Here is a 27,359-nt window from a genome sequence, read left to right as displayed (position 1 = left end):
GTAATAAAGGGGGGATTCAGTCGGTAGTTGACTAATTTGCTCAGGTCGGCTGAGGTCTTCTTTAGGAGGTCATCGACTCCTGCATGTTTTCGCGGTTCTCGAAAGATGGCTGTACTGATGGAAGTGTTGAGGATGGGTGTAAGGGTCTTGCGGATGTGGGGTACTCCTTTGTCAAAGATGTGGTGAGGGCAGGGGTCTGACTTGAGCCCGGAGTGTATGGTCTTCATGATTGCTGTGGTGTCCTCTGTGCTGATGGTGTCCCATGTTGTAATTGTGCTGTTTTTGTTTGTCACTCTGAGGCTTCTGGTGAGATTCCAGGAATCTGGTGTGGGACAAAGTTGCTGTATATGGTTGCAATCTTGCTGCAGAAAAACTATGGGGCATATTTACAAGCTGGCGATAAAAAATTATCGCCGCTTATGCGGCCGTTTTCAGCCGAAAAGCGGCGATAATTTTATCTCCTAATTAGCAAGGCCACGCTAACGCGTGAAACCTTGCTTTATCGTCGGGATTCCTAACGCCTAGCTTTGCATCTCTAATGAGATGCAAAGTGGGCGTTTCTGACCTAACATGACAGGAGAAATGTCGCTAAGCGACATTTCTCCTATCATCAAACCCCACGCTATGAAGCATAGTGTCAGGAAAAGTAGCGATAACCCCTGTTATCGCTACTTTCCTTACGCCTGCTTCAGAACTGACTTATTATAGGAAAACAATGGTTCTGTCGGGTATAAGTAAAACAATTGCTTTGTTGAAAAAATGAATCAAGGAAAAAAGGAGAATCAATCAAGTTGACCACACAATCTCAAAGTACAAATCAAGATCAGGCTTGTTTTGAAAGATGTAATGTCATTCTTTATATATAAATTGCATCATTTATATGAAAAAGCACAAATGACATTTGTAATGCAGGATTACCAAGGTAGTGAACTGTAGAGTGAGTCAGTGAATTTGTGACAAGGTGACATAAGTGACCGAATTGTGCATAATATATACAGTGAACGAATGCAGGAAAGACTTTTTATATACACAATATACAAGAGGAGGGCCAGTATCGAGGAAAAACAATGACACTGTTTCATGGATAAATCAAAACATGTATGAAAAACAGGTCTCGCACTGGTCCTAACAATTATCGTCGACGTTTCAACCCAATATAAGCGACTTTGAATCGTCATGCAGGGTCTTCATCAGGACATTAAAATAAACGATGGCAGCCTGCAAGAGCAAGTAAAGTGTGGAAATTTAGCTCGCAAACTGAACATTATCTGCGCCATCTTGCCCCTCCCCAGCACCACGCACCAGCGAATGCACGGCCGCCATTTTGGGCACCCCACTCTCTCCCCGCTCACTCTCGACCGCCAGCGCTTTCCCCTGGCGCTGCAAGCATCCCCCGCGCGCCGGCCACCCCCGCTCTCTCATACAGGCCATAAACCCTCTCCTTCTGCGCGACCCTGCTACGGAACCACTTCCAACCGACAACCCATACATGGTCATGCCTCTCCTTTGATAACCCCCCCCTTCCTCTGCGCCCCATTGTCTGAACTGGTCCCAGGCCATCGCCTAGCCCTGCGGATGCAGTTTATTGCCCCTACTGTAAGGGAAACACCCCACATCAAAGGGATTACAGTAGAATCAAAGCCCCTACCCCCTGAGACCCGGCCGGTTGCACACACCCCTGGGAATTAGCGGAATTCCCTGCTGCGCGATAGCCATCTCCCACTGCGGGTAGGGTGGGAACCTCTACTGTAACCATGTGTGGGATCGGATCTGAGCCGGGGCTTCAGGGGATATTTCCCCGCACATCAAGGGAATCTCAAGAATGTACTATATGTAATAAAGCAATAAACCAGTGTATAAGAGACCAGGTCTCAGAGATGCAGTTAGAGCACCTCGTGACGATACCTTGCTGTCTGATCTGATGTGTTCTGCTCCGACGGAATAAAACTTTGTTTCCTGCCTTCCAGTCTCCGGCGCCTGCCTCTTTTATTGGTAAATCATCGAGTGGTATGAGAGGCGATTACCGCCGGGCAAATCCTTGAAAGATTATCGACTGAAACTGCCGCTACCATTTAACAATTGGCGTCCCAAACGTGGGGCCCATCAGCGACACGTGGATCCAGTGGGAGAGGTCCCGACGACAGAGTGAACGACTGCAACGATCGGGAGAGCTCCTGCCCAATAGACCCTCGTCTGGCAGCCGATCATCCGAACTTCACTGGTTCCGAGCAGACCTCTCTCGAGTGATCTACGGTCCTGACTGGGAACCATCAGGAGTGCCGCGGCAAATACGGAGAATAGAGGACGATCGGGCGCTGGAGGCGGAAGACGAGAAACTGTCCATGCGGTCCGGGTAAGGTCGTGAAATACGACAAAAGTGCGAAATAATTGATTGATTGTTTGAATACTAGTATTGCTCATTGATTGTTCTTTTTGAGATATTCGCTGTCTACAAACGGGGAGGAGTAGGAATACTCTCTCTCTCTCTCCCTTTGCAGATAGTGAAGGGTAGGTAACGCAGACTTTTGTCCCCGTTGAAACCCGTCGTGCCTATCTTTATCTCCCCATTGATTGATTGTCCGAACATTGATTGTTTTGAAGAATAGTGCTTTTGAGATATTCTCTGTTTGCAAATAACGTAGAATAGGAATATTCTGTCTAGTCTTTGCAAATAGTGAAGGGTAGGTAACGCAGACTTTTGTCCCCGTTGAAACCCGTCGTGCCTATCTTTATCTCCCCATTGATTGATTGATTGATTGTCCGAACACTAGTTGTTCGATATTGGTTCTTTGGAGGTATTCTCTGCTTACAAATAACGAAGAATAGAGATATTCTGTCTAGTCTTTGCAAGCAGTGAAAAGATAGGTAGTGCTGACTTTTGTCCCCGTTGAAACCCGTCATGCCTATCTTCTCCCCACTGATTGGTAGTTGGTTCTGCCCGGACCGCTTATTAGAGGTGAACCATCCGGCTCCACTGGAGGGCACCCCTAATAAGGACATGTTCACTAAATATGGACTAGTCGCCGTAGCTTATAGCAAGCTGTGGCATAAAATATACCAAGAAGGACCCCGAAAGTCAGTGGCCACTGATGGGATCCTTCGACGACCATAAGATAGAAGCACTAGAAATAGCTCTGCGTAGCAATAAGACGACGCCTACTATGCTTGACAGTATCGGCATGTGGCGCAAAGAAGCAACGCAACGGAAAAAGAGGGAAGAAGTAAAAGCAGAAAAGGAATTACGAAAGGCAGCTCACCTTGCCGCTAAAAAGTTAGAAGAAGACATAAAAGAGAGAAGGGAAACTAAACTAAGACAGGAGCCCGAAACCTCAGGCCAGTACGCTGTTAGGACCCCTTCTCTGCTCTACCCTGTATTGTCCTCCAAGCAGCAAACGAATGACGAATTACTGTTAGGTCCCCCGACCATTTACATGCCCCCTCCGTATGCACCCTCCCAATCGGTAGTGCAACACCCACAACCCCCGAACACGAACGAAAGCAGTACAGGGGCCTCGGCCCTCACGGCCTCCGCGCCGGCTGAGCCTCTTGTACTGAACCTAACGTCGACTACAACGTTAGACGACCATGAGATAGGAAAGAAAGAGTCCACCAGAATGAATCGGTTAACTAAAGATGAACGAGCAGGAATTGACAAGATAGTAGGGACGCTGGTGGAGCGAAAAGAAAGTGAGGAGTATATAACGGACGTGTATAAATCGTATGCCGACAGCCGCAGACGACACTTCGTCGTACGGCTCTGTTATCGCACCCTGAATACATATGAGAATAGGTACCACGATAAAGGTCCCGAAGGCCTAGCGGCCCTATATAGGAAGGTAGACATTGGGGAAGAAAGAGAGGGCGATGTAACGAACCTCTTCACTCGTACACTCGAGGTCTACCGACACCTTAAAGAACATGGACAGACAACCACAACGGAAACCCCCATGGCAACTAAGCCCCAGGGAGGAAGGGCCGATGCCATGATGCCCATTAAAGAAGCTGCCCCCTACTGGGTCCCCCCACGGGGTCAGGGAACACACGACGACATCAACCACCAAGATGCGAAGGGAAGGGTTGTATATAACTGGGTCTACCAGCCGTGGGACCGGCAAGATATTTTGACCTTTAGAAAGACCCTACCCGACTTGAGAAAGAACCCGACTGCCTTCTACACTGAATTAGGCACAGCCTTAGGCTCAACGATAATGACGTTAGCAGATATCGACTTGTTCTTTGGGCTATGTTTGCCGGCTGATGTGTGGAAACAAATCCGGAAAGTTGACCACGCTGAGCCGTTCGGATATACCTGGGTACAACTCGATACCGTAGATAAACAGCGAGAACCAGGACAAAAACCCCCTAGAGACCATACCCCTACACCCTACAACGGACGGAGAGACTTAGATGGAAATCAATGTGCATTCTGTAGAGGGTTCGGACACTGGAAATCCCAGTGCCCGGTCCTTTTGGAACTGAACAAAAATAGGGACCCCAATAGACACAACCGGAAGTTTGTTGATACCCACCATCAACGTCACCACACTTGATTAGGATCACGTGCAATCGAGCAAACGCCATTTTCTCCGAATACGCTAACCAGATCGCTGATACGTACAACGCTCCAGCAAAATAGTATGGTCAAACATTTTTTAATAAATTACAAGTATAACAACATTCCGGCAAAATGAACAGGATAAAACACGTTTTAAAACAACTATTTACATAACAGTCTGCTGCAACCTCCATCCCAAAGCCTTAACGTCCACGTGACACCGTCCTCGCCTCTCCTTCCTCGAAATTGCAACATTGGCCTGTTTTGGGCGGTCCCTCTTAGTTGACTTTGGGCTATAAAAGCCATGCAAAAATCCATTGACATCAGTGGCGAGCGATTGTGCGAATAGGCCGGAGGCTATACGAAGCGCCGAAGTTCTGGCAACACCAAGGCGGAGCCCGCCACGCTGTGCGGGCCTTTCCGCTTTCTCTTCTTCTTTCTTCAATAAGGGCTGATGCCCTGGCGGGGGGAGGCGACGCGGACGGACCTCCCCCACCTCCCCAGGTGGAGGCTTGCCAGGCACCCCAACCGCCTTTGACTCGCCGGCCAGCTAAGCTGCACCCCAACCGCCTTTGACTCGCCGGCCAGCTAAGCTGCACCCAACCGTCTTTGACTCGCCGGCCAGCTAAGCTGCACCCAGCCATCTTTTTCATCGGCCTGCTGAATTTCACCCTGGCACGCCGTGCGGATCTTCCCATTTGCTTCTTCCTTCGATAATGGAGGGTGCCCTGGCGGGGGGGAGGCGACGCGGACGGACCTCCCCCACCTCCCCAGGTGGAGGCTCACCAGCAGATGAGGGCACCCCAAACCACACCTTTCACACGTCGGCCAGCTGAGCTGCGCCCTGCCACTTCATTCGCCGTTCGGCTGAGCCGGCACCCCTGCACGCGGCCGCCAGGCAACCACCCAAGCACCGGGTTCACCAGGACTGCCGCTAGCGCCCGACGTGAGGAGTGGGCCCCCGCAGCAAGGTAATCGGGGACCCACCCCGGTGGTGATACCATCCAAACTGCTGTCGTCACTGCTACTGGAATCACCCCGGTGGCAGCACCACCCGAACTGCTGCTGTTACTGCTGCTGGCTCCTCTCCGCTGACTGTACCGAAGAGCTGCTGCTACTGCTGCCCTTGAACTCCGGCGGTCGACCCCTCCGGTTCCAGGCCTGGCCCACCGTGAGACAATTCTGGACTCGAAAGCTTGTTTGCTAGGGCATGGGCCCCACCCTTGACAGAATGCTCCCCTCAGCCTTGCAGAATTGGTTGGAGTCATTTGACATTCGACTCCTGCGGACTTCCGGTAAGGACAAAACCACCGCCATTGCTCTTTTGCCCCCCGGGCGGCAGCCGCCTTGCCTCCGCTTGGTGCAGTGAGAAAGTAAAGCGTCGGCGGAAGAACCCGCCTGCTGCCCCGCCCTAAGAACAAACCGTGACTTTGCTACAAGGTTGCAGTGACGCCATGCTGACGCAAAGTTGACGCTAACGAAAGTTCTCGAACTACCGAAAGGAATTCTGGTTCAACTGCTAATTCATGGAAAGACTTAGACTGTGCACTGGCCCGACCCCGCCCCAAGATGGCGCTGATGTAGGAGTGGCCTATAACTCCTCGTGGCGTTCCAGCCACGTGACATTTGTGTTAAAAAGACATATATATATATATGTATGCAATGCTTTCACACATGATGGTGGGGGAAAGGGGGGAACCGATTTTTATGTTAATCCAGTGTTGCTCATGTTGCTCGGCGCCTCTCACACCGTGGCCGGTCTGTGGCAGCTGTAGGCCCGTATTTCCATACTGACATTGTTTTAAATAAAGGGCTTCTTAAAAAGGAATTACGAACTCAGTGTCATGACTAATCATCTAGGTTGTTGAAGGTTTTTCTTTTGAATAAATGATTTTTACTCCTAAGCGAAAGCATACAGATAATACAGACACCATTTGCCTAAAAATCTTTTTGTTTAAACGGAATTTGTACCCATCACGCCTGCCCTTTTTCCAAGAATTGTCAAATCAATAATGAACTATAACTTAAGGTATATGTCGCATGCAAGGTATGGTATCCTGCACCATAATACACGACCAATTGAGAAATATATGCACGACCAGGGAACGCGAATTTAGGAGATGAATGAACTAAAGCATCTTTACCTCGAACTAAAGAATAATGGGTCAGTGGTATTACCCAACCCTGCGGCTAGCCTGGTACATGGTAGGTAGAACCTTTCGTGTCTGCGCGCGCTGGGGTATTTTGAATACTGCACCTCCCCTCCCCTCTTATTTCCCCTCTATAGGTCACGACGAAGTTCCGACTGAAGAGTGGAGTGGACATGGACCGCACCAAGTTCAATATCAGGGAAAACATAGACAAACGTTGTGAGATAGTGTGTAAAATTACAGACCACCATTGAGAACAAGAAAAACTGTATGATATGATTGTGCGTGTGTACTACGATTATACGATATGAATGTGTATGCATTCCATGTTCGGATCACTTGAAGAGAGCGTCATTGTATGATTGAAGTGTGCGTCCACCGATCAAAGGGAGGAGAATAAAAGGGTCAGACAACCCATAAGATAAACTACAAAATACTAAAGGTACGCAGCGTGCATAGGAATAGAGGACAGGAAAGGAGAGGTCCCCGTGCTCGACGCAACCCTGAGTCTCCGTCTTGTTGCATGAACTGTCATACCCTATCCGGCATTTGTGTGTACATGATCACCGAATTTATGTCTTTTCCCCGCTTGTGTTTTCTTACATGGAACAGACCCATGCTACTCCATGTTTTGTGTGCACCAAGTGGCCTATTATCTTACCCATCTCTCTCTCCCTCGTTTTGTGTCGTATGTATGCCAAAATAGCCTACTTGATGCACACGTCTCTCTCTCTCTCTCTCTCTCTCTCTCTCTCTCTCTCCCTCTCTCTCTCTCTCCCCCTCCCTCGCAAAAGGCTCTCTCTCTTGCCCTCTTTTCTTCTTGAATAAATTAACGACATACACCCCTTTGGTAAGTGTATAATTGGCCTGAACACAGTGGTGTTCGAACAAATTGACAGAAACAAAAACGACCATACTTTACCACGTTACTACCTCTCCTTTTTACAAACATTAAGCCTAATCGGCTGAGAAGGAAAGGACAGGTAAGACGACTGATGTCTCCCAATCTGACCCACAACACGGGGACTATATGTCAGTGGTTTTTGTTCTTAAAGGACACCATCTCCACCACCCAGAATTACCCTTGACCAATTAGCCCGAAATAGAATGTCTAAAGCACCCTGTTCTCCCAAAGATAACTCCAGCCCTATACTAGCCGTCTCAGAGTATCTCGAACAAAACAGCTGATGGCCCCTGTTTTTAACTGATAAAGGGTCACCTACTGTATGAAAAGGATACTCGTGAACGCATGACCATAGCACCTCGCACTTACGGATATTACCAAACCTTGCATTATAGGGCGCAGAAACTGACACCTAGAAGGCCAGACGATGGATAGGGACACCCACAGAACCCTGCACCACAGCAGCAATTAATAGATTAGTAACACGCACATTAACATCAGAGTTAATAGACACCAATCATATAGTAACAGATAAGAGCATTTCCGCAACTACTCAGTGGTTGGGAGAGAGAATGAAGTATGTAAATGTCTTCCCTGCCAAGATCTTTAAGACTTTCGTTTCTTATAACCTATTCAAGGATAACCTGCAGACATCGGAAGAGAGGGGTCGGATGTGACGCACAGTCTGGCTGCGGATCATAAAACATCTATGACATCGACCAAGGGGGAAGCGACGAAGCAACAAGAGTATGAGACGAGGCACCATTATCAGAACGATGAGCGCGAAGGGCTACATCGAGGCCCCTGCTCACTGACCAGCGTGCCTGAAGTCTTAACCCGTCGGGCCCGATTGATGGGCCCAGTGCCGAAAAGATTCTGCTCTCCTTGGTCCGCATTTTTGATCTGATCCCCTGCCACCCCATTCTCTCTTCCTCTTTCATTTGGACTATGACTTTGACCTACTACCGAGGAACAAAAGGCCGGCACCCTGTCTCAAAGGTACCTGTGGTGAACTGTGTTAAGGAACAGGACTATGATCAAAGAACAGTGAGTGGTCACACCCTGCCACGTGAAGAAATCGGATTTGAACTGGACCTTAGTTCCACCGCCGGTGCTCAACAGTGCCAACGAAAGAAGAACAACAATGAGAGCTTACCAGTGATAGCTCTTTATAAACAAGGACACTGGAAAGAAGAACCCATGTCAAAGTCGAAAATCCTCTCCCAACCACCTTATTATATTAACTATCTTCTCATCAAGTTTTCATGATGTTGCATCAATCACTTCCGACTGTACACTGAGAAGTTAAGAAAATGTAACTTTGTATAGTAACATTCATACAACACCAGCCATGTACACAACTATACTGCAACTTTGAATGTACTTCCTCCTCGCCTACTTTATCAAACTGTATGAGACAATGTACAAATGTGTCAGATTACTCCTGCCTACCCTAAAACGACTCTGTATCTTTAAAATGTGTGACGAATATTGACGATACTGTAACTGAAAGGCTAACAAAGGCGAATATTGGCCGGACAAGCTGGCGAGATATGTTAAAAGGGAGGACTGTGGAAATTTAGCTCGCAAACTGAACATTATCTGCGCCATCTTGCCCCTCCCCAGCACCACGCACCAGCGAATGCACGGCCGCCATTTTGGGCACCCCACTCTCTCCCCGCTCACTCTCGACCGCCAGCGCTTTCCCCTGGCGCTGCAAGCATCCCCCGCGCGCCGGCCACCCCCGCTCTCTCATACAGGCCATAAACCCTCTCCTTCTGCGCGACCCTGCTACGGAACCACTTCCAACCGACAACCCATACATGGTCATGCCTCTCCTTTGATAACCCCCCCCTTCCTCTGCGCCCCATTGTCTGAACTGGTCCCAGGCCATCGCCTAGCCCTGCGGATGCAGTTTATTGCCCCTACTGTAAGGGAAACACCCCACATCAAAGGGATTACAGTAGAATCAAAGCCCCTACCCCCTGAGACCCGGCCGGTTGCACACACCCCCGGGAATTAGCGGAATTCCCTGCTGCGCGATAGCCATCTCCCACTGCGGGTAGGGTGGGAACCTCTACTGTAACCATGTGTGGGATCGGATCTGAGCCGGGGCTTCAGGGGATATTTCCCCGCACATCAAGGGAATCTCAAGAATGTACTATATGTAATAAAGCAATAAACCAGTGTATAAGAGACCAGGTCTCAGAGATGCAGTTAGAGCACCTCGTGACGATACCTTGCTGTCTGATCTGATGTGTTCTGCTCCGACGGAATAAAACTTTGTTTCCTGCCTTCCAGTCTCCGGCGCCTGCCTCTTTTATTGGTAAATCATCGAGTGGTATGAGAGGCGATTACCGCCGGGCAAATCCTTGAAAGATTATCGACTGAAACTGCCGCTACCATTTAACAAAAGTACGTGTCAATATTGTGTTGTGATTATTTAATTGTGTGATCCCGAATGATAAGGGCCATCACTCACCTAGCCAGTGGTCTAGGATGGCCTGGCAGACAAACGTTCACGCGTAGAAATACAGAGCGCCTCATCAAATGTGATCTCTGTAAGTCAAAGTAAAAACGCGTGTTGCCGTCAGTAACCAACAAAGAGTCTGCGCCTATTAAGTTGTGAGGCAACGAATAAGGGTTAATAGACTACAAGAAATGGCCTTGAAGCGATTCAATCATCAGTTTAAAGAAAATAACTTCAGTGCTTAAAGAGACGCTCACCTTAGACTGCGTTGTTATTTTAAATGAGGCCGACTCCGGTGAATGAATCGCGTCGGAACCGATCCGAGTACTACTTCCTATTATTATCTGGAAGGATAAACATTCAATGAGGACTGTTCACGACCGGGTAGGGCCGGGGGCACTGGATAAGGGGATAATAGCTTACTTGGGAAGAAAAGGAGCAAAGCGGTTACGACTCACGCTGCAGCACCTCCTGTCTCAGTCGGAGGAAGCCACAACTGACAGGCAGGCTGCTACATGAAGGCGAGCGGGGCAGTCCTGTATGACGTCGACATAGTGACGTGTCAGGAGGGTTGCCTAGCAACCACGGTCGCATCAGGGAATTCAAGCAGCTGGGGCGAGGCGCGCGCTATGCGCCGAGCCTGGCCAATATCTTCATGGATGCATATGAGGAGGAACATCTATACAACCACCAGAATCCGTTCATTGACCACATTACCGTCTGGAAACGTTATATAGACGACGTTATAATGATCTGGTCTGGTACTATGGACGAACTCAATCAGTTTTACAGCTGGCTGAATGCTAGATCCAATGATATCCAGTTCACCATGTCAAATGATAACAATACCATCGATTTCCTGGATCTTACCTTTGAAGTGGATGATGGACAACTAATTTGTGACCTCTTTCGTAAACCAACGGAACGGAACACCCTCCTGAAGTATGACTCTCACCATCCACGCAGCCTAAGAGATAACCTTCCCTATGGCCAATACCTTAGACTGAGGAGGAACTGTACACGCAGAGCGGATTTCTTTAAAGAAACTGAGATCCTTACCGCTCGACTAAAGGAACGTGGGTATCCATTGGGTCTCTTGAAACGCGCACGTAAACGCGCATGGTATTGTCCGAGAGATGAACTCTTACAGGTCAAAGAAAAGGGATCAAAGAGTGAAAACATTGTATGTGTCACATCCTTTAACACGAAGAGCAATGGGATGAAGAAAATCATCAAGAAGTACTGGAATCTTGTTGCCAGTGAACTCCCTACCATCGAGGAACCTATCTTCGCGTTCAAACGGGCCAAGAATGTAAAAGACAGTGTTGTTAAGGCATACCTTGAACCACCGAAAACACGTGGTCTCAGAGAACAGTTGGGACTACCTTCCATCGTGGGCCATTACAAGTGTGGCCAATGCAAAGCCTGTCCGTTGTCAATAGAGGGCTCTTCCTTCACCCATAACGACCGAACATATAACTCATCAACTTTCACGAATTGCAACAGCTCCAATCTAATATATATGATAAAATGTCCCTGTGATCTCTTATACGTGGGACAGACAACACAAAAAATAAAAGTGAGGATACTACAACACATGAGCCGTATCAGATGCAGAACGCAAGGGGCCCCCATGGTGGATCATTTTCTGGCACTAAGCCATCTACCTGAAGAATTGAAATGGTGGGTGCTAGAGAAGGTCAGTCTTGCGCCAAGAGGGGGATCAATAGCAGTGAATCTGAAGAGAAAAGAGTGTAGATGGATTCATTTCCTCAATACTGTGCAGCAAGGGCTTAACAGCCTCGAGGAAACATCCAGGGAGATGGGGCAACTATGACACTTCTCCATGCACCCTACATCGCATAACTTTAGGCTCAATTGCAGTGTGTATATATGAGTTGTTCATATTTTCATTGTTTGACTTACCTTGTCATTTACTGGCACTCTCACATGGGACTCTGAGATAGACCTCAAATTGTGCTTGATTTATGTCTTCGTGCTTGTTGTTCCTAATAGTTGTCCTATTGGGCACATGTGTTTTAAACGATGACTTATGTGTTTTTCCAATTGTATCTCGATGAATACATACCTCTGTACACATTTTTTACTTTGGCCACGTACAATTATTAGTGATCTTAGTTGCGAAACCCCCTTGGCACACCACCTTACTTCCAATTGCCTCGTCACCCCCCACGTGAGAGAGGAGCCCGCAATACTGCATGATAGCACACAATCTGTTCATTCAGTAATCATGCTAAGCCTGCTGATTGACATATAGTTTGTCGGTCCATGTCAGTCTAGCGCGCGCTCTAACCCAGCTGCATCGGTTCCCAGATGCGACCGTGGTTGCTACGCAACCCTCCTGACACGTCACTCTGTTGACGTCAACAAGGACTGCCCCGCACAACTTCACACAGCGAGAGAGTAGCCCTTAATACTGCACAATTCGACATAATCTTCTCTATAGTACGCGATCTGTTCATTCGCTTAGTAATCATGCTAACCGTGCTGATTGACATGTTGTTTGTCAGTCCACGTCAACATAGCGCGCGCTTCGCCCCAGCTGCTTGAATTCCCTGATGCGACCGTGGTTGCTAGGCAACCCTCCTGACACGTCACTATGTCGACGTCATACAGGACTGCCCCGCTCGCCTTCATGTAGCAGCCTGCCTGTCAGTTGTGGCTTCCTCCGACTGAGACAGGAGGTGCTGCAGCGTGAGTCGTAACCGCTTTGCTCCTTTTCTTCCCAAGTAAGCTATTATCCCCTTATCCAGTGCCCCCGGCCCTACCCGGTCGTGAACAGTCCTCATTGAATGTTTATCCTTCCAGATAATAATAGGAAGTAGTACTCGGATCGGTTCCGACGCGATTCATTCACCGGAGTCGGCCTCATTTAAAATAACAACGCCGTCTAAGGTGAGCGTCTCTTTAAGCACTGAAGTTATTTTCTTTAAACTGATGATTGAATCGCTTCAATTCCTAACCGGTCTACATACAGGCCATTTCTTGTAGTCTATTAACCCTTATTCGTTGCCTCACAACTTAATAGGCGCAGACTCTTTGTTGGTTACTGACGGCAACACGCGTTTTTACTTTGACTTACAGAGATCACATTTGATGAGGCGCTCTGTATTTCTACGCGTGAACGTTTGTCTGCCAGGCCATCCTAGACCACTGGCTAGGTGAGTGATGGCCCTTATCATTCGGGATCACACAATTAAATAATCACAACACAATATTGACACGTACTTTACTTGCTCTTGCAGGCTGCCATCGTTTATTTTAATGTCCTGATGAAGACCCTGCATGACGATTCAAAGTCGCTTATATTGGGTTGAAACGTCGACGATAATTGTTAGGACCAGTGCGAGACCTGTTTTTCATACATGTTTTGATTTATCCATGAAACAGTGTCATTGTTTTTCCTCGATACTGGCCCTCCTCTTGTATATTGTGTATATAAAAAGTCTTTCCTGCATTCGTTCACTGTATATATTATGCACAATTCGGTCACTTATGTCACCTTGTCACAAATTCACTGACTCACTCTACAGTTCACTACCTTGGTAATCCTGCATTACAAATGCCATTTGTGCTTTTTCATATAAATGATGCAATTTATATATAAAGAATGACATTACATCTTTCAAAACAAGCCTGATCTTGATTTGTACTTTGAGATTGTGTGGTCAACTTGATTGATTCTCCTTTTTTCCTTGATTAATTTTTTCAACAAAGCAATTGTTTTACTTATACCCGACAGAACCATTGTTTTCCTATAATAATCCTACCCAGGTTCTGAGGGACACAGGGTCACCCCATTGTTTATATATCAGAACTGACTTAGCCATGATATCCTATGGAAGGTGGATATCATGGCTAAGTTTGTGAGTCCCTATCAGCAAGCTAACGCCACACTACGTGAGATTATCGCTGGGTTTCCAGCGATAATCTCATGTTAGGCAGTTAGCGTGAGGATTTTTATCGCTGTGGAGATAAGCGTTGCTAATAGCACGCTATCTCAGCGATACAAATCCACTTTACCCGGCGATAATTATCCTAGCGCTAAGTGCGCTGAGCAATAATTATCGCCGGTTGTTGCTGATAGGCCCCTATGAGAGGTTCTTGTACAGATCTTGTAATGGGGTAATGTTGCCGGCAGCTGTTGTGGGTGTGGTGAAATCTTTCATTTTTTCTTAAATAATTTTTTTGTGTGCAATAAGTCGAACAGCACGCTGCATTGTGGGGTACAATAGGAAACAGATTATTTAGCAACAACAATTTACATCATACGGGAGCGCTCATTGATTTAGCAGTCAGCAGAGTAGCAGCATAAAAACAAAGGGGGAACATCAGGCGGGTTCTTGCACCTGAAGCTTGCTCATAGGGGTATTGTGCTTGAACCCCTCCACTCGCAAACCAGTGCATAAAATATCAGACACTGCATCCAGACCAATCCAGGCGCCCACAGCCAGTCAAGCTAAGACACTCCAAACAGGTCAAAGGGGTAGGGGTTGAACGGGGATGAAACCAAGCCCTGCGCCACGGTAGATGGGGAAGAGGCCCCTGATAGTGGTTCCTCCTCTACAACTCATCCAGCAGGGCTCAGACTGGGGCGAGCTGCAGGATGGTATACCACGCAGACAAGATGGGAATCCTACACACAAACCGCTACTCTATTCCTTCCGGATTGCTTCCCTCTCACACTCCGCCTATTTCACCAACACCAGCTCACACAGGGCTCCGCTCTCAGCTCCACATTATTTAATGTTTATGACAAACCTCTAGCCTACCTCATCAGATACTTTGGGCTATACCTTCCATCCTATGCAGATGACACCCAAATTGTGGTGGCTCTATTTTCAACAAATAATATGGTGAGTTCAAATTTCTGTGACTGTATGACTACTGAAGGAAATTGGATGAACATCAATTGTTTAAAACTCAATTCAAGCAAAACAGAATATCATGTTTGGGAATTCACCTTCCATATGGTACCAATCTTGCTGGCCCAAGGAATTAGGCCCTCATCCCACTCCAGTCTGCAAGGCAAGAGATCTATGTTAATGCGATTACATCCTGCACTTTCCATGTTCCTAGGATGCTCAAAAAGATCCTCCTCTGTATTCCAGTCACTGTCTAAAAAACTGTCATTACTGAACGTATGTTTTGCAAGATTGACTACTGTAATGTCTTCTACCTCAACATGCAGCAACAACATCTAAATAGGCTACAGGTTCTGCAAAATGCTGCTGCTAGAATGCCAACTGGGATCCCTAAACAGCAATCGGTGGTCTATGCCATCAAATGTCTTCATTGGCTACCTGTCAGACAACATATTAGATTTAAAGCTCTATGTATAGCCCATAAAGCGCTTTCTGGAGCGGCCCTCATTTTGTTAGGCATGCCTTCCAAAGGTATGTTCCAGGAAGATGCTTGAGAACCTTGGGCACCTGGAAAGTTGCTGTAAAGAGATTCAAAAGAGCCAACTGGAGAGGCCATGGCTTTTTCCATTCTACTATCAAAGAATGGAATGCTCTTCCTTCTACCATTAGATCTATCCCAAACCTCCTCTCTTTTAGGAAAGAATTAAAAACGTGGCTGTTTCCAAGTAATCTATTATTAACCTATCCCTTCGCATGAGCCCCTTGACACCTTCGGGTAATTGTTTGTGCTAAATAAATCCCTCTATAACATAACATACACATCGGGACCACAGGCCGATTTCCAACTCACAGTCAGTTGTCTGCAAGCAAGAATAAGCGCCAGGTCTATAAATCTGTCTGTCGCCTTATGGGCCGCACTACGCTTATGTAGGCCCAGTAAACACAGTTGGGAAGTGAACTCAAAGTTCCAATCAGTAGCCAGTTAAAAGACCTGGAGAACAGTGAACCAGTATGTTATCAGCGATGCACAAGAACAGACTATGTGGAAGAAGTCCACATCCTGCGCTAAACAGTGAGGACAGGAGGGTGTCATGCTGGAGAACATGGAATGTAAGTACAGAGGGGTGAGGTATGCCTATGTAGATAGTAGAACTGAATGAGCTTGAAGCGAGCATTCCTGGACACTTTGGGGGTGAGTTCCCACACCCTCCTCTACACTTTGTCAGTCAGTGACGTCCCCAAGTCCTTATCCCAGCACTGCCTCAAACGTGTCAGGTCTGGGTGTGCCCCCTTCAACACTGCCCTTTACAGCAGAGAGACCGCCTTCATCCTACCTGTTATCAGAAATATATAGCACAGTTACTTGAGCTCCGGTTGCTCCGTGACGCCATGACCCCACCACTCATATTCCTCATGCAACAGAAATCCATGGAGCAAAAAATGCCCCACCAGCAGATCGTATGTCTCCTGCAATGCCTTGAAAGGACAGAGCTCACCCCCATAAATAACTCACCTGTTATAGTTATCCCCAGTACCGTCCACCGTTGAATTCCTTACCAACCTCCACTTTGCCCCTAACGTCAGGCAACCAGCAGCAGCAGCTCAGTGGTCTATGGAAGATTAGTATGTGTCTGCTGCAGCACCCTACCCTAAATGTAGCGTGCCGTTCTAATCAGGAAAGTCATATTGCAAACCATGGATACTGGTCTGGTTTCAGCAATATACTGGTTACAAGATCCCTGGAGGACAAGCCACGTTCTCGATGGCCCATTCCCTCACACAGTGTAGATCTCCAGCGCCCTACCCACTGTAGTTGCCCCGCCAGGTAGTAAAGTTCAAAATCAGGAGCAGCTAACCCACCCTCCTCCACTGGTATGCACTGTGTCTTCAGCGCCATTCAGCACAGTGAGTTTCCCCAATATAGTGTGAGCATAATACCGTCCAACTCGCAAAAGAACCTCCGCAGAATTTCTACCAGAGGGCGGCAAACAAATAAGAAGTTGGAGTAACATCACCATTTTAGAGTCTGCTACCGGACCACCCGTCGACAATGGTAGGGTGGACCAGAACGCCGTTGAACGTCTCAAGGCGGCAATTTCACGGCAAAGATTGACCTCGCTAAGCAGGCCTGCGGTACGATAAATGGTCACCCCCAAATAGCGAATGGTTGTCAGTTTTATGTGCAGGGTCGGGGCAGTTAGGATAGGCGTGCTCCCCCCCCACCCATCTCGGAGAGGGTTAACACAGCATTTGCTCCAGTTAACCTCTAGTCCCGAGAATCGACCAAAATCCGTCAGTGCAGCCACTGCTCCTTCAAGTGCCAGGTCCTCGCCTATCATGTATAGAAGCATTTCATCCAGGTAGTGAGAGATAAAGGCAATCAGTAGAAAGGGGCAAACCCCAGTAGTAGTTCCCTGTGTATTGTCCAAATGAACAGTTCGAGAGACAAGGTGAATAACAGAGGTGATAATGGGCATCCCTGCCTGGTGCCCCGCTCCACTGCACACACCTCTGAAACCACCAAACTGGTGGGAACCCGAGCCAGGGGGCTAGTGTATAAGAGTTTCGTCAACTTTACGAAAGATAACCCACAGCCCATGCCAAGCAAGGTGACATACAAAAACTCCCATCAGAATGACTCAAATGCCTTCCAGATATCTACGTACATGACTAGAGAGTCTGGTGGTAGCTGCTTTCACTGATCCAAGGCGATCCAAGGCGAGTAGCCGCTGTTGAATGTTAGGCATGGTGCTACGCGTAGAGATAAAACCAGTGTGGTAAGGGTGGACCAGAGAGCACATGTTACATAGCAATTGGTTCACTAATACCTTACTCATTATTTTATAGTCTGTATTGAGCATTGAAAGGGGACGATACGAATCTCGGAAAAGCTGGTCTCTGTCTTTCTTAGGCAGAGACACAATTGTGGCCTCGTGTAAGGATAAAGGAAGCACTCTCTGCACCCTGGAGTCGTTAAATACGACTACTAGCAGAGGGACGAAGACCACAGCGTACATCGCATAGAATCCAATCCTGTTCTGTGACATACACACCCGTTTATGATGCCACCCCATGGTCTTAGGCCACCAGAGAGGAGTCCGCAGTGTAGTTCAGCATATCCACCTCGCTGACCCCAGCTCTAGTGGAGTACAGAGCCTTATAGTAATGGAGGAACGTGGTGTTAATCCCCTCCTGAGTAAAGACATAAAGTCCCGAGGCGTCGATCACCTGGAGTTTATTCTGCCCTCTTGCCTCATTCTGTAATAGCCATGCAAGCATTTTGCCCGACTTGTCTCTCGCAGCATGAGCACTCATCATGTAGGCTTTATAATGAAAGTGATGCAGGTAGGCCACCAGGGCAAACAGTTTCTCCCATTCATTCAGGGTGGATTTCTTACCCTCCGGGGTCACCACCAGGTGCCAGGGAAGACCATTAAGAACTGCTTCCTGCCACTGTATGTCCGAGTGCAGCTGAGCATATACTCCAGTCTTGTTGGAGATGCAGAACCCACAAACTACTACCTTCATTGCCTCCCATTCCATCCCTGGTGAAGAGGCCAAAGCTGCATTATCAAGCCAATAGTGAGTAACCCCTCCCCCCAGTGAGTGCTCCCCCAGGAAAGCCGGGAAGGCCTGATCGTCAAGCACTGTAGGACCCAAGCACCAGCTGGGGACCCTCGGCCTATGTGTGGACCATTTAAAGGAGCACCGTAAGGGGATATGGTCAGAATACGTTCTCATCAAATATTCTGTAGTGACTTATATGTTGCCTTACAGCAATAAGTTCTGTCGAGCCGTACTTCCAAATCATGTAAGCCAGGGCGGTAGGAATACGCCCCTATAAGTTCCATGTGGGCAGCCCAGCAGCAGGCAGCTGTCGTCAATCTATGCGCCGACGCTGCGCACAGAGGGTGGTGAGATCTATCTAAGCGCAGATCTGTAGCAAAATTAAAGTCGCTCCCCACTATCCTCAAATAGGGGATTATCAGCAGAAGGAAAGAGGTCAAGCTAGTCAGAAAGGCAGACTGGTCCACATTCGAGGCATAAACATTTAGCAAATCAACATCTCTGCCATCCAAATGACCGAGAACCAACACATAACGCCCATTTACTTTTGTTATTGCCCGATGTAACCGGAAGGGCACCCCAGGCCTAATCCAAATGAGGAGTACCCGCACAAAAGCCTAGTAAGAAGTAGCATGCAGCTGACCCCTTCATCGCCTACATAGTGCCTGGTCGTCAGGTTCTGTAAGGTGCATCTCCTGCAAGAACGCAATCTGTACCCCTCTACATTTCAAGTATTCCAAAACATTAAAAGTTTTAGAGGGGGTGGAGAGGTCCCGCCTCTTTCGTGTGATCAGTCTAATCTGGTTCACCATGTTGTCCCTCCCAGGCATAAATCCGCAGAGTGCCCCCTGCAGCACCCAATGGCTGATCCGGGCCGCCCGTGGCAGGCACACAACAGTTTTTCGGCTGCAAGGCGCACTCCATTAAAGGACAACAAAACAAACAACAAACCAACAAACCAAAACAACAAACCCCTAACATCCTTCCCCCAGGACTGCGACATACGAACATCCTGTCCAAACAATGAAGAACACAGGGCCTACAGGAAAGCCAACTAAAGCCCAACAATGAGACCAACGAGTTCCGTAATGCAGGGAGACGTTCATGAGAAGGTACAGCCAATTCTGAAAAGGAGAAAGAGGGAAGAAAGAAACACACCAATGGAAAGGGACGGTTTGCGCAATTTTACCCCGCACCCGTTCCATCCCAGCCCATGCAAATTAGAAAACAGTAGTGGTCAACAAAAAGAATAAACATATAGCCGCCACATCACCACTACCCAGAATAGATAACTGTCATGTCCTTAGGCATTGCCAAATAGTCATTCATCAGGCACGGTCCTCAGTCATGCCTAAAGTGACACCCGGAACAAAGTTCTCAAGACCCAGTATCACTGAATCCTCCGAGTCAGAGGTGAAACTGCGACGGGCCGGAGATGCCTGTCGCTTGGAGTCGTCGCTGGTCTTGACAGATGCAGCAGTCTTTACTGCCCTTGTCTGCTCCAGGGCTGCCTGCAACTGGGTCAGCCAGTTCGTCCCTCTGTTGCAAGATCGCTGCCACCTAGGACATGGGCGTAGTCTGCGCTCCGTATCTCTGGTCATACAATTCCAACCAATACCAGGGTGATGCAGGATCCGTAAAGAAATGCACCCGATCCTCTGTCTGGACTCTTAACCGGGAGTGAATAAAGCTAGCCCAGTTTGTGCAGCTTCTTCTTGACTGCGAGGAACGATGCCCTCTGGGTTTGGACTTGGAGGGTGATATCAGGGTACAAAGAGACATTGGCATTCTCCATCACACAAAAGGATCATGGGTCTGCTGTAAAAGGTCTCAGTCACGAAAGTGCAGAAAGAGACTACTGGGTGAGGCGGGCCCCCGGACAAGGGCAGCTGTGTGGATACATGGAGAGCCCTATCCAGGGCATAATGTTTAGACAGACCATCCGGAGCCACCACCTCCTGGAGCTAATCTTCTAATAAGACCAGCAAAGAATCCCCCCTCAATAAATTCTAGGATGCCCACCACCCGGATATTATTTCGTCGGGCCCTCCCCTCCTGATCATCTAGCCATGCTGCCAGTTGTTTAGTTTGGGCCTCTAGTTCTGTAAGGCAGTGACCCGTGGACAGCGCTGCTGGCGCCAACAACTGTGCCGTGACCTCCAATGCAGTGAACCTCTCCGACATCTTCCTGGAATCCTCGAGGATCAGGCAGAGTTCTACTGCTATGGAATTTATCTTAACCTTTAATCATTCCCCAGGGGCATCAATCGCAGCCAGGGGTTTATCGAATTACTGTCAAAGAAGGAAATGTCTCCTGCACTTGCGCCCTGCTTGATCCCCTCTTGGAAGGCGCTCATGGATGCATCCTCTCTGGTTCGTTGTGTGCAACCCTTGTTAGCCCTATACGTTCAAAGAGCAGGGGTAGAAGAAGAAATAAAAATGCCATTGGAAGTACTAATGAGGAACATCCCATTCTCAACAATCGGTCAGCAGCGATACCAATGCGGTACAGGCAGCAGGTGAGGCCCCAATAGCAATCATGCAGGTCTCAGGTTACCACTGCGCCAACTACCAAAAATAGTCTCAAGGCTCCAAGGGAAACACTCGGCCTCAGCATCACTGATGATAGGCGGGCCCTCTTTATATGCAAATCCTGCCCAGCTCTACTGTGGAGACCCAGGAGACCAAAGACATTGTGCTGTGAAATGGCGCTAGCACGGCGGATCCTGAAAGGGGCACCAAAGACATTGTGCTGTAAATGAGGATTATGGGCCGTTCCAGAAGGACCGCCAGGGCAAAAGGGGGCTACAGAAAACAGGTATGCGGACCAGAGCAGGGGTTGCGACCAGTATAGTGGAGCAGTGTCAGGGCTCAGAGACAGCTCAGTCAGCCATGACTGTCACCCGGAGTTCTAGTGTGATAATAGAGGGAAGGATGTGGTCCCCGCTGCGTCCAACGAAGGTCCCAGTCCACCAGGGAGCTGCCCAGCGTCTGCACCCCCAATGCCGTAGGTTCCAGGGTCAGTCTTTCCACCCCAGGCGAGGGCAGCACAATGCGGCGGTGCAAGGTAGGAGTCGAAGTAAGAGGGGCCACCCAGCCGCTGAGCATCCACCAAATGGGGTGGGTCACCATTCAGTAGCAGTCATGGGTGGGGCATGGCCACCCCCACACAGGCTGGTCTCAGCACCCAGTCTCCAATTAATCGAAATCACGCCCCCAAGGGACTGGGGTCCCTGGGCAATATCTGCACCTGTGGTATTACCGGACCCTGCTCGGAACCAGACACCGGTGCCAACTCCCCGCTGCCCCCAGTAGAACCAGCAAAGCAGAGTTAGAGGGTAGGGGGAAAGGCCTGATCGGTCTAGAAAAGATGACTCTGTCATGGGAGGGTCCCCAGAAACTCGTTCCCAGACCTCAGACGTACCTCTCCTCGTGCCCCTTCCAGGGTCCGCCGTACTTGCGCCATTTCACAGCATAATGTGTTTGGTCGCCTGGGTCTCCGCAGCAGAGCTGGGCAGGATTTGCATACAAAGAGGGCCCGCCTATACACAGACTCTGTTACCGCCTGGCACAGCGGCCCAACTGTGCGAACCTCCACTGGCTCTGGCCAGCCTCCACCAGCTCAGGAGCTTCCCTCTAGGCCCGATGGGTGCATGCGGCATCCATGGAGCTGCCTCATCTTTCAGCTATGTGGCCCTCGCTATCCTCACAAGGCTGCCATTTTGAGGAAGTATTGGGCTCTGTGCCCGATCTGGAGCCCGCTGTAGTAATGACGCAGCCCCATAAGTGTCTCAGGGCTTCACCAGGAGTGCCACACACTAGAGGGACTCCGTCGGGTATTGAGGTGCATGTACAGCTGCTGATTGGGCTAGGGGTTCCAGGTCAGTGAGGAGCTCACGCTGTTTGCGTCCTCACAGCATGATGATTGGCTCCGCCCCTGTGAGATCTTTCATGATAGCGAAGATTTCTTTGCTGCTGTTGGAGCTGGTGTTTATTAGTTTGGCTGGGGCCTTCCTCTAGGTTTCTCAGTTTAGCTGGTGGTATCTCCTCTGCGGGGATTTGTAGGTGTCTTTTTCTGTTTTTCCTTGGCTGGTTCTCCATTTGCAGGGTTGCTTGGTCATTCTAAGGTATTCCATGTACCAGCTGGCATGTGTTCTTGATTTGGCTGTGCGATTTCTTTTGTTGGGGGCTGGGTGTCAGCGTAGTTGGTGATCCACTTGTTGAAGTTTTCAATGTTGCATGAAGGTGGCCCGTAAGTTCTGGTTTGCACTGTAGGAGGGTGGAAACCAAATCTGCCTCCGCTAGGTTGCTCTAGTGTCAGCGTGCTGGGCCCGCTGTGTGGGTTCTTCGCCGGTGGTGGATGTTGATTGTGAAGCTGATTATGGCATGGTCAGTCCAGGTGATGGGCCTGGGTGTGTTGATCATGATGATGTTAAAAGATGCGAAGACAGGGTCTAAGGTGTGCACTGCGGCGTGGGTAGGATTAGTGACATGTTGGGTGACTCCCAGGTTTCTGAGGCTGTCTAGTAGTGCGGCTGAGTTTGGGGCAGTCAAGTTTTCTTGGTGGAAATTGAGGTCTCCTGGGAGGATGAATGCATTGAAGTTGAGGATCAGTGGGGTCCTGAAGTCCATAATGCTGCACGAGAAGTTGACTTGAGGGTCAGTAGACCAGGGTTTCACCCAGGGTGGAACTTGCTGTGATTTGTGTTTGAAAGTTGAGGTGTCTATGTAGTTTATTCCACTTTCGGTGGAGGCAGTGCAGTTGAGGGTGTCCTTAAAAACAATGGCGATTCCTCCGCATGCTCTCTTCTATTTGCAAACAATGTAATGCTCAACTGTAACATCATTTCACAAGAAAACATGGGGCATATTGCTTCATCTTCATAGATCTCTGCTGATGAAATCGACTGAAAGGAAAGAGTGTCAATGCCGTAAAATTGTCTCATTTTTGATCATCATCAAAGGGTACACGCAGGTCATTTTCACAGACTTGCAAACAAATTGCCGGTAAAATTCTCTTAAGAAATTTCAGCATTAAGACAAGCTAGTACACTACCACATCGCTTGTATAAAACGTGCTAGGAAAAGTTTTTATCCATTTGCAAAAATATCGTCTGACAGAAATGTTGTGTCCTAAATATCATTTACAAAAATATCACTCCACTGCGTGTAGATTTTGTATCATTAACTCTAATGGGACGATAATTTTTATAAACGATATTCAGGACACAGTATTTCTGTCAGATGATATCTTTGTTAAAAAATTCTGGCATCATGCTGAGTTTTTGCAATCTTTTTTTATTTTTTCATAGTATCATTGATTAGAGCCTGCTAATGAATATTTATAGGAAGTTGAGCCCCAAAAATAAATGTGACTGTTGTTTATGAAGTGAGTGCCATGGGTTACCTCCTGGGCCTCTTCCACCATTCACCTGCCCCATTGTGTTCCAAAATAGGATTCTTATTATATAAAGCATTTTATTATATAAGCAGAAAGGGCATGTTGCTTTTCGAACCAGTAGTAATTGTCCTGGATTATAAGTATTCCAGAAGCATTGTTATTATTTCTCCAACTGCTTTTAGTAATTGATTCCTTTAAATGTGTCCATTCTTCGACTTACAGTCCGTTGCTTTAAAAATTGAACCTTAATAATCCTGTGTGTAGTACAGAAGTTAGTTTGTACACAGAGAGGTTTTTCTTACTGCTCAGTTATGGTTGCTCGAATCCTAACCTACTGGATGAAGGGCAGGATTTGCAGTTTAGTGAGGGAAATATCAGATGTGCAATAAGGAGATCTCCTGAGACCCAATCCACGTTTGCCCTCTTACCAAAACTGTGTGATCTTGAGCAAACCACTTTTATTTCCTTGTTCCTCACATTTGCATTGTCTGTCAAGAAAGTGTAAGTGTATAGTAAAAGACAGATTCTATATTAAAAACAAAGATGTGCTTGGTCTGTGGGTTAAGGAAAAGCATCCTCACAGTTCTGAGAGAGGAAGTAACACTGTAGCTACACTGTGGTCTTTGCTGGCCCCGATGGAAGTGTTCTGTAGGCTGTGAGAGAAGGGGGCTGCAGGGATGCATTTTAGTTGCTTCAGTGAGAGTCTGAGGCCAACGACTGGAGAGCCCCCTCTTGATTCCCGACAACTCCCCGCTTCTCTCTAAACCCTTTTCTTCCCTCTCGGACCGGTCCTGTCATGCACAGGGGCACCTCTTCATCGGATCACGGGGACAAAGCCGCATCTGCTGCCCCAGCACAAGGAGGGTTTTTGTAGGGGCAGCAGCTGCGGGGGACTCGGAAGAGCTCTTCGGCTTATTAGTATGAGGGAGGTGAAGTGAGTGGGGAGAATGGGCTTAATGTGATCTTTTGTCGCTGCGCAGTGAGCCAGAATGCTTTCAGTGCAGTTGAGGGGGGGCTCATTTGCATGTCTAACAGGCAGCTAAGAAAGCATTGCCACTGACAGGCGTAGCCCTCCCTCAGACCCCAGGGCAGACATTGTGCTGCACATGGCAGCATTCCCACCTGTGGATCAGAAGGCCGAGGAGGGAATGAATGCCAGGCAGTCCATAGGAGTCGTCTTATGACACATGAATTACGGGTTTTGGTACTCATCTCAGCGCACTCATTTCATCGACCTGGAGTTGATAAAAGGCTGAGTTGGCGCAGCTCGGATTTAAAATCTAGTTTACAGACGGCACATTTTCCATGATCAGTCAAGGGAAGGACGCAACATTGTCATGGAGTGACGCCTAACTGTCGCCTCTTATAATTGCTTCAGTCAGAGGCAGCGTGAGGTCGTGTTAAACATGACACTGTGGCTGAAAGACGGCTCTCCTACACCTTCCAATATTTATGGGGGTAATAATAGCAACAAACCTGAGTTATATGATGAGCAGGGTCGTGGCGCAGGGGGTTCCCAACACTTTAGCCAACACTTTACCGGGCCCCATTCCGCCCAAAGCAAACGAATATCTGTGAGAAATGGGAGACTCGGGACCGTTATTCACGTTCTGTAGGAGCGGTCCGCCATTTTGTGTTACGTCACTGACGGTCAGCATAGAACATGGGAACAAAATGCCTACTGTGCCGGGCTGTAAAAAAGCTGTACCTGCGGAATGGAATATTCTGGGATGTGTTGTCATTATGTCATTCGTCATATCATGTTATGTGTTGCGTTATATATGATGTATTATATATACTTTGTGCTGTTTGCTCCTTTGTGTGTTATGCAGCTTGACCTGTTATCATTATGTGATGTTATGTTATAATATGGTATTTCTTTATTGTTTTTTAATTTAATGTCGAATCAAGATATTATGTAACCCCCAATATTATCTCAATTAGTTCTAAGCCCTGCTATTTAATCTTACAGTAAAGAGGTCTCCCACTGGAAGATGTTGTTCACGTTATGAAAAATGCGTGATTTAAGAAAAAAATGGTAATTTAACAGTGCATATTTTTGCTCTTCTCTGCCCCTTTCAGCAGATATCGGACACCCTCCGAGCTCCACAACGATAACTTTTCTCTGTCCACGATCGCGGAAGGCTCCCACCCAAATGTAAGAAAACTCTGTGACACCCCCTGTAAGCTCTCCCCCCACGCCCGCGCGCTGGCGTACTATGATAACGTTATCTGTCAGGTAACTCACCTTCTTGTGTACTCACCTTCTGCATGCTGCACCCCATGCCCCGACTGTACCCTCCCTCCTTACCTTGCTGCCTCAGGGCTAATTCAGAGCACCGCCCATTGGAAATAACTGGGTATTGCCAAAGGGAGCAAAATGCAGAGCGAAATTAGGAATTAAAAAAAAATCAGTTATTTCATTATTTTTTTCAAATGTTTGATTTTTATCATGTTCTTTTGTTGTGAAGTGTTTTGTATGTTTTACTTAATACGTTAGTCTTTATTCATTTTTGGTTTGTATTGTCTAGTTTATGTCTACATTAGATTCGTTGTTTAGTTTATTGTCTAATTTATACTTCACTCATTTTTGTTTTGTATTGTCTATGACATTATTGTAATAATTAGTTTTAGTTTCCTAATATTTTTATTTCGCTTATAATTTTTTATAGCAAATAATATTGCTACATTTTGTTTATTCTCACTTTTATTTGTACATAGAACTGTTACCATGTTAAAATATCCCAGTATTGTGGAGCATGAGAGGATAGATATAAAATATTTAACCAACTAAATTTTTCATATAGTGCATACTGTGAGCTTTAATGTAATTGAAAAGTTGAAAACTAAGAAGGCTCAAAGGCTAAAAACCTTAACAGCTGTGCAAGCGCCTCTCGCTTTCTTCCCATGCACTCTAGCCTCCTTACATCGTCTGTCAATGTCCTTCAAGCTCCCCACTGTCTGTTCATGCGGTTAATGTTACTCCTAGCGTATATGTGCCACAAAATGCTCACACTGTCCACGTGTGCAACGCCCTTCAAACATCCTGCTTTGTGCCAACAAGGCTCTTCTGCTTTCTGTCCTTGTGCCTTAAAGTCCTCACAATGTCTTTTTATGTGTCACAGTCTGTTCTAGGCATCTTGAAAGAAGAGACTTACTGAAGCAACCTTACTCGCCCTAGACAATGTGTAGTGGAAGTTGTCATCTTCTTGTAGAGTCTAAAGAAGTAGTGAAAGCCACACACACTTCCTCTACCGCCACCCCAAAAGAGGCTGGTAGAAGCCACTCTACTCTCCCAGTGTAGTTGAAGCCATCCTACTCTCCCCTACTCAAGATACAGTAGTGAAAGCTAAGAGGGACTTCTGAAAGCAACCCTATTGCCCCACTTGAGTTTAGCGGTTGACATCCTACTCCCACGCCATGGAG

General features: G+C 47.6%; 1 protein-coding gene across 8 annotated transcripts in view; it reads left to right on the top strand.

Annotated features, from left to right (window-relative positions):
- CSPG5 (chondroitin sulfate proteoglycan 5) overlaps nucleotides 1–27,359 on the top strand; it is a 243,428-nt gene that overhangs the window by 174,845 nt on the left and 41,224 nt on the right. For 3 of the 8 annotated variants that reach the window (XM_085628626.1, XM_085628625.1, XM_085628632.1), the window contains exon 4: nucleotides 26,016–26,172. The exons of 1 other annotated variant lie outside the window; for it this stretch is intronic. In XM_085628626.1, coding sequence (XP_085484752.1) covers nucleotides 26,016–26,172 — 157 coding nt within the window. The remainder of the gene's footprint in view (nucleotides 1–26,015; nucleotides 26,173–27,359) is intronic. 4 more of the 8 variants (XM_085628629.1, XM_085628630.1, XM_085628627.1 and 1 more) reach the window with 3 other exon arrangements.

The sequence above is a fragment of the Triturus cristatus genome, chromosome 10 (assembly GCF_964204655.1).
Source record: "Triturus cristatus chromosome 10, aTriCri1.1, whole genome shotgun sequence".
NCBI classification, from domain to species: domain Eukaryota; kingdom Metazoa; phylum Chordata; class Amphibia; order Caudata; family Salamandridae; genus Triturus; species Triturus cristatus.
Note: the sequence above shows the minus strand (reverse complement) of the source record. Positions and strands in the feature narration are given on the sequence as shown.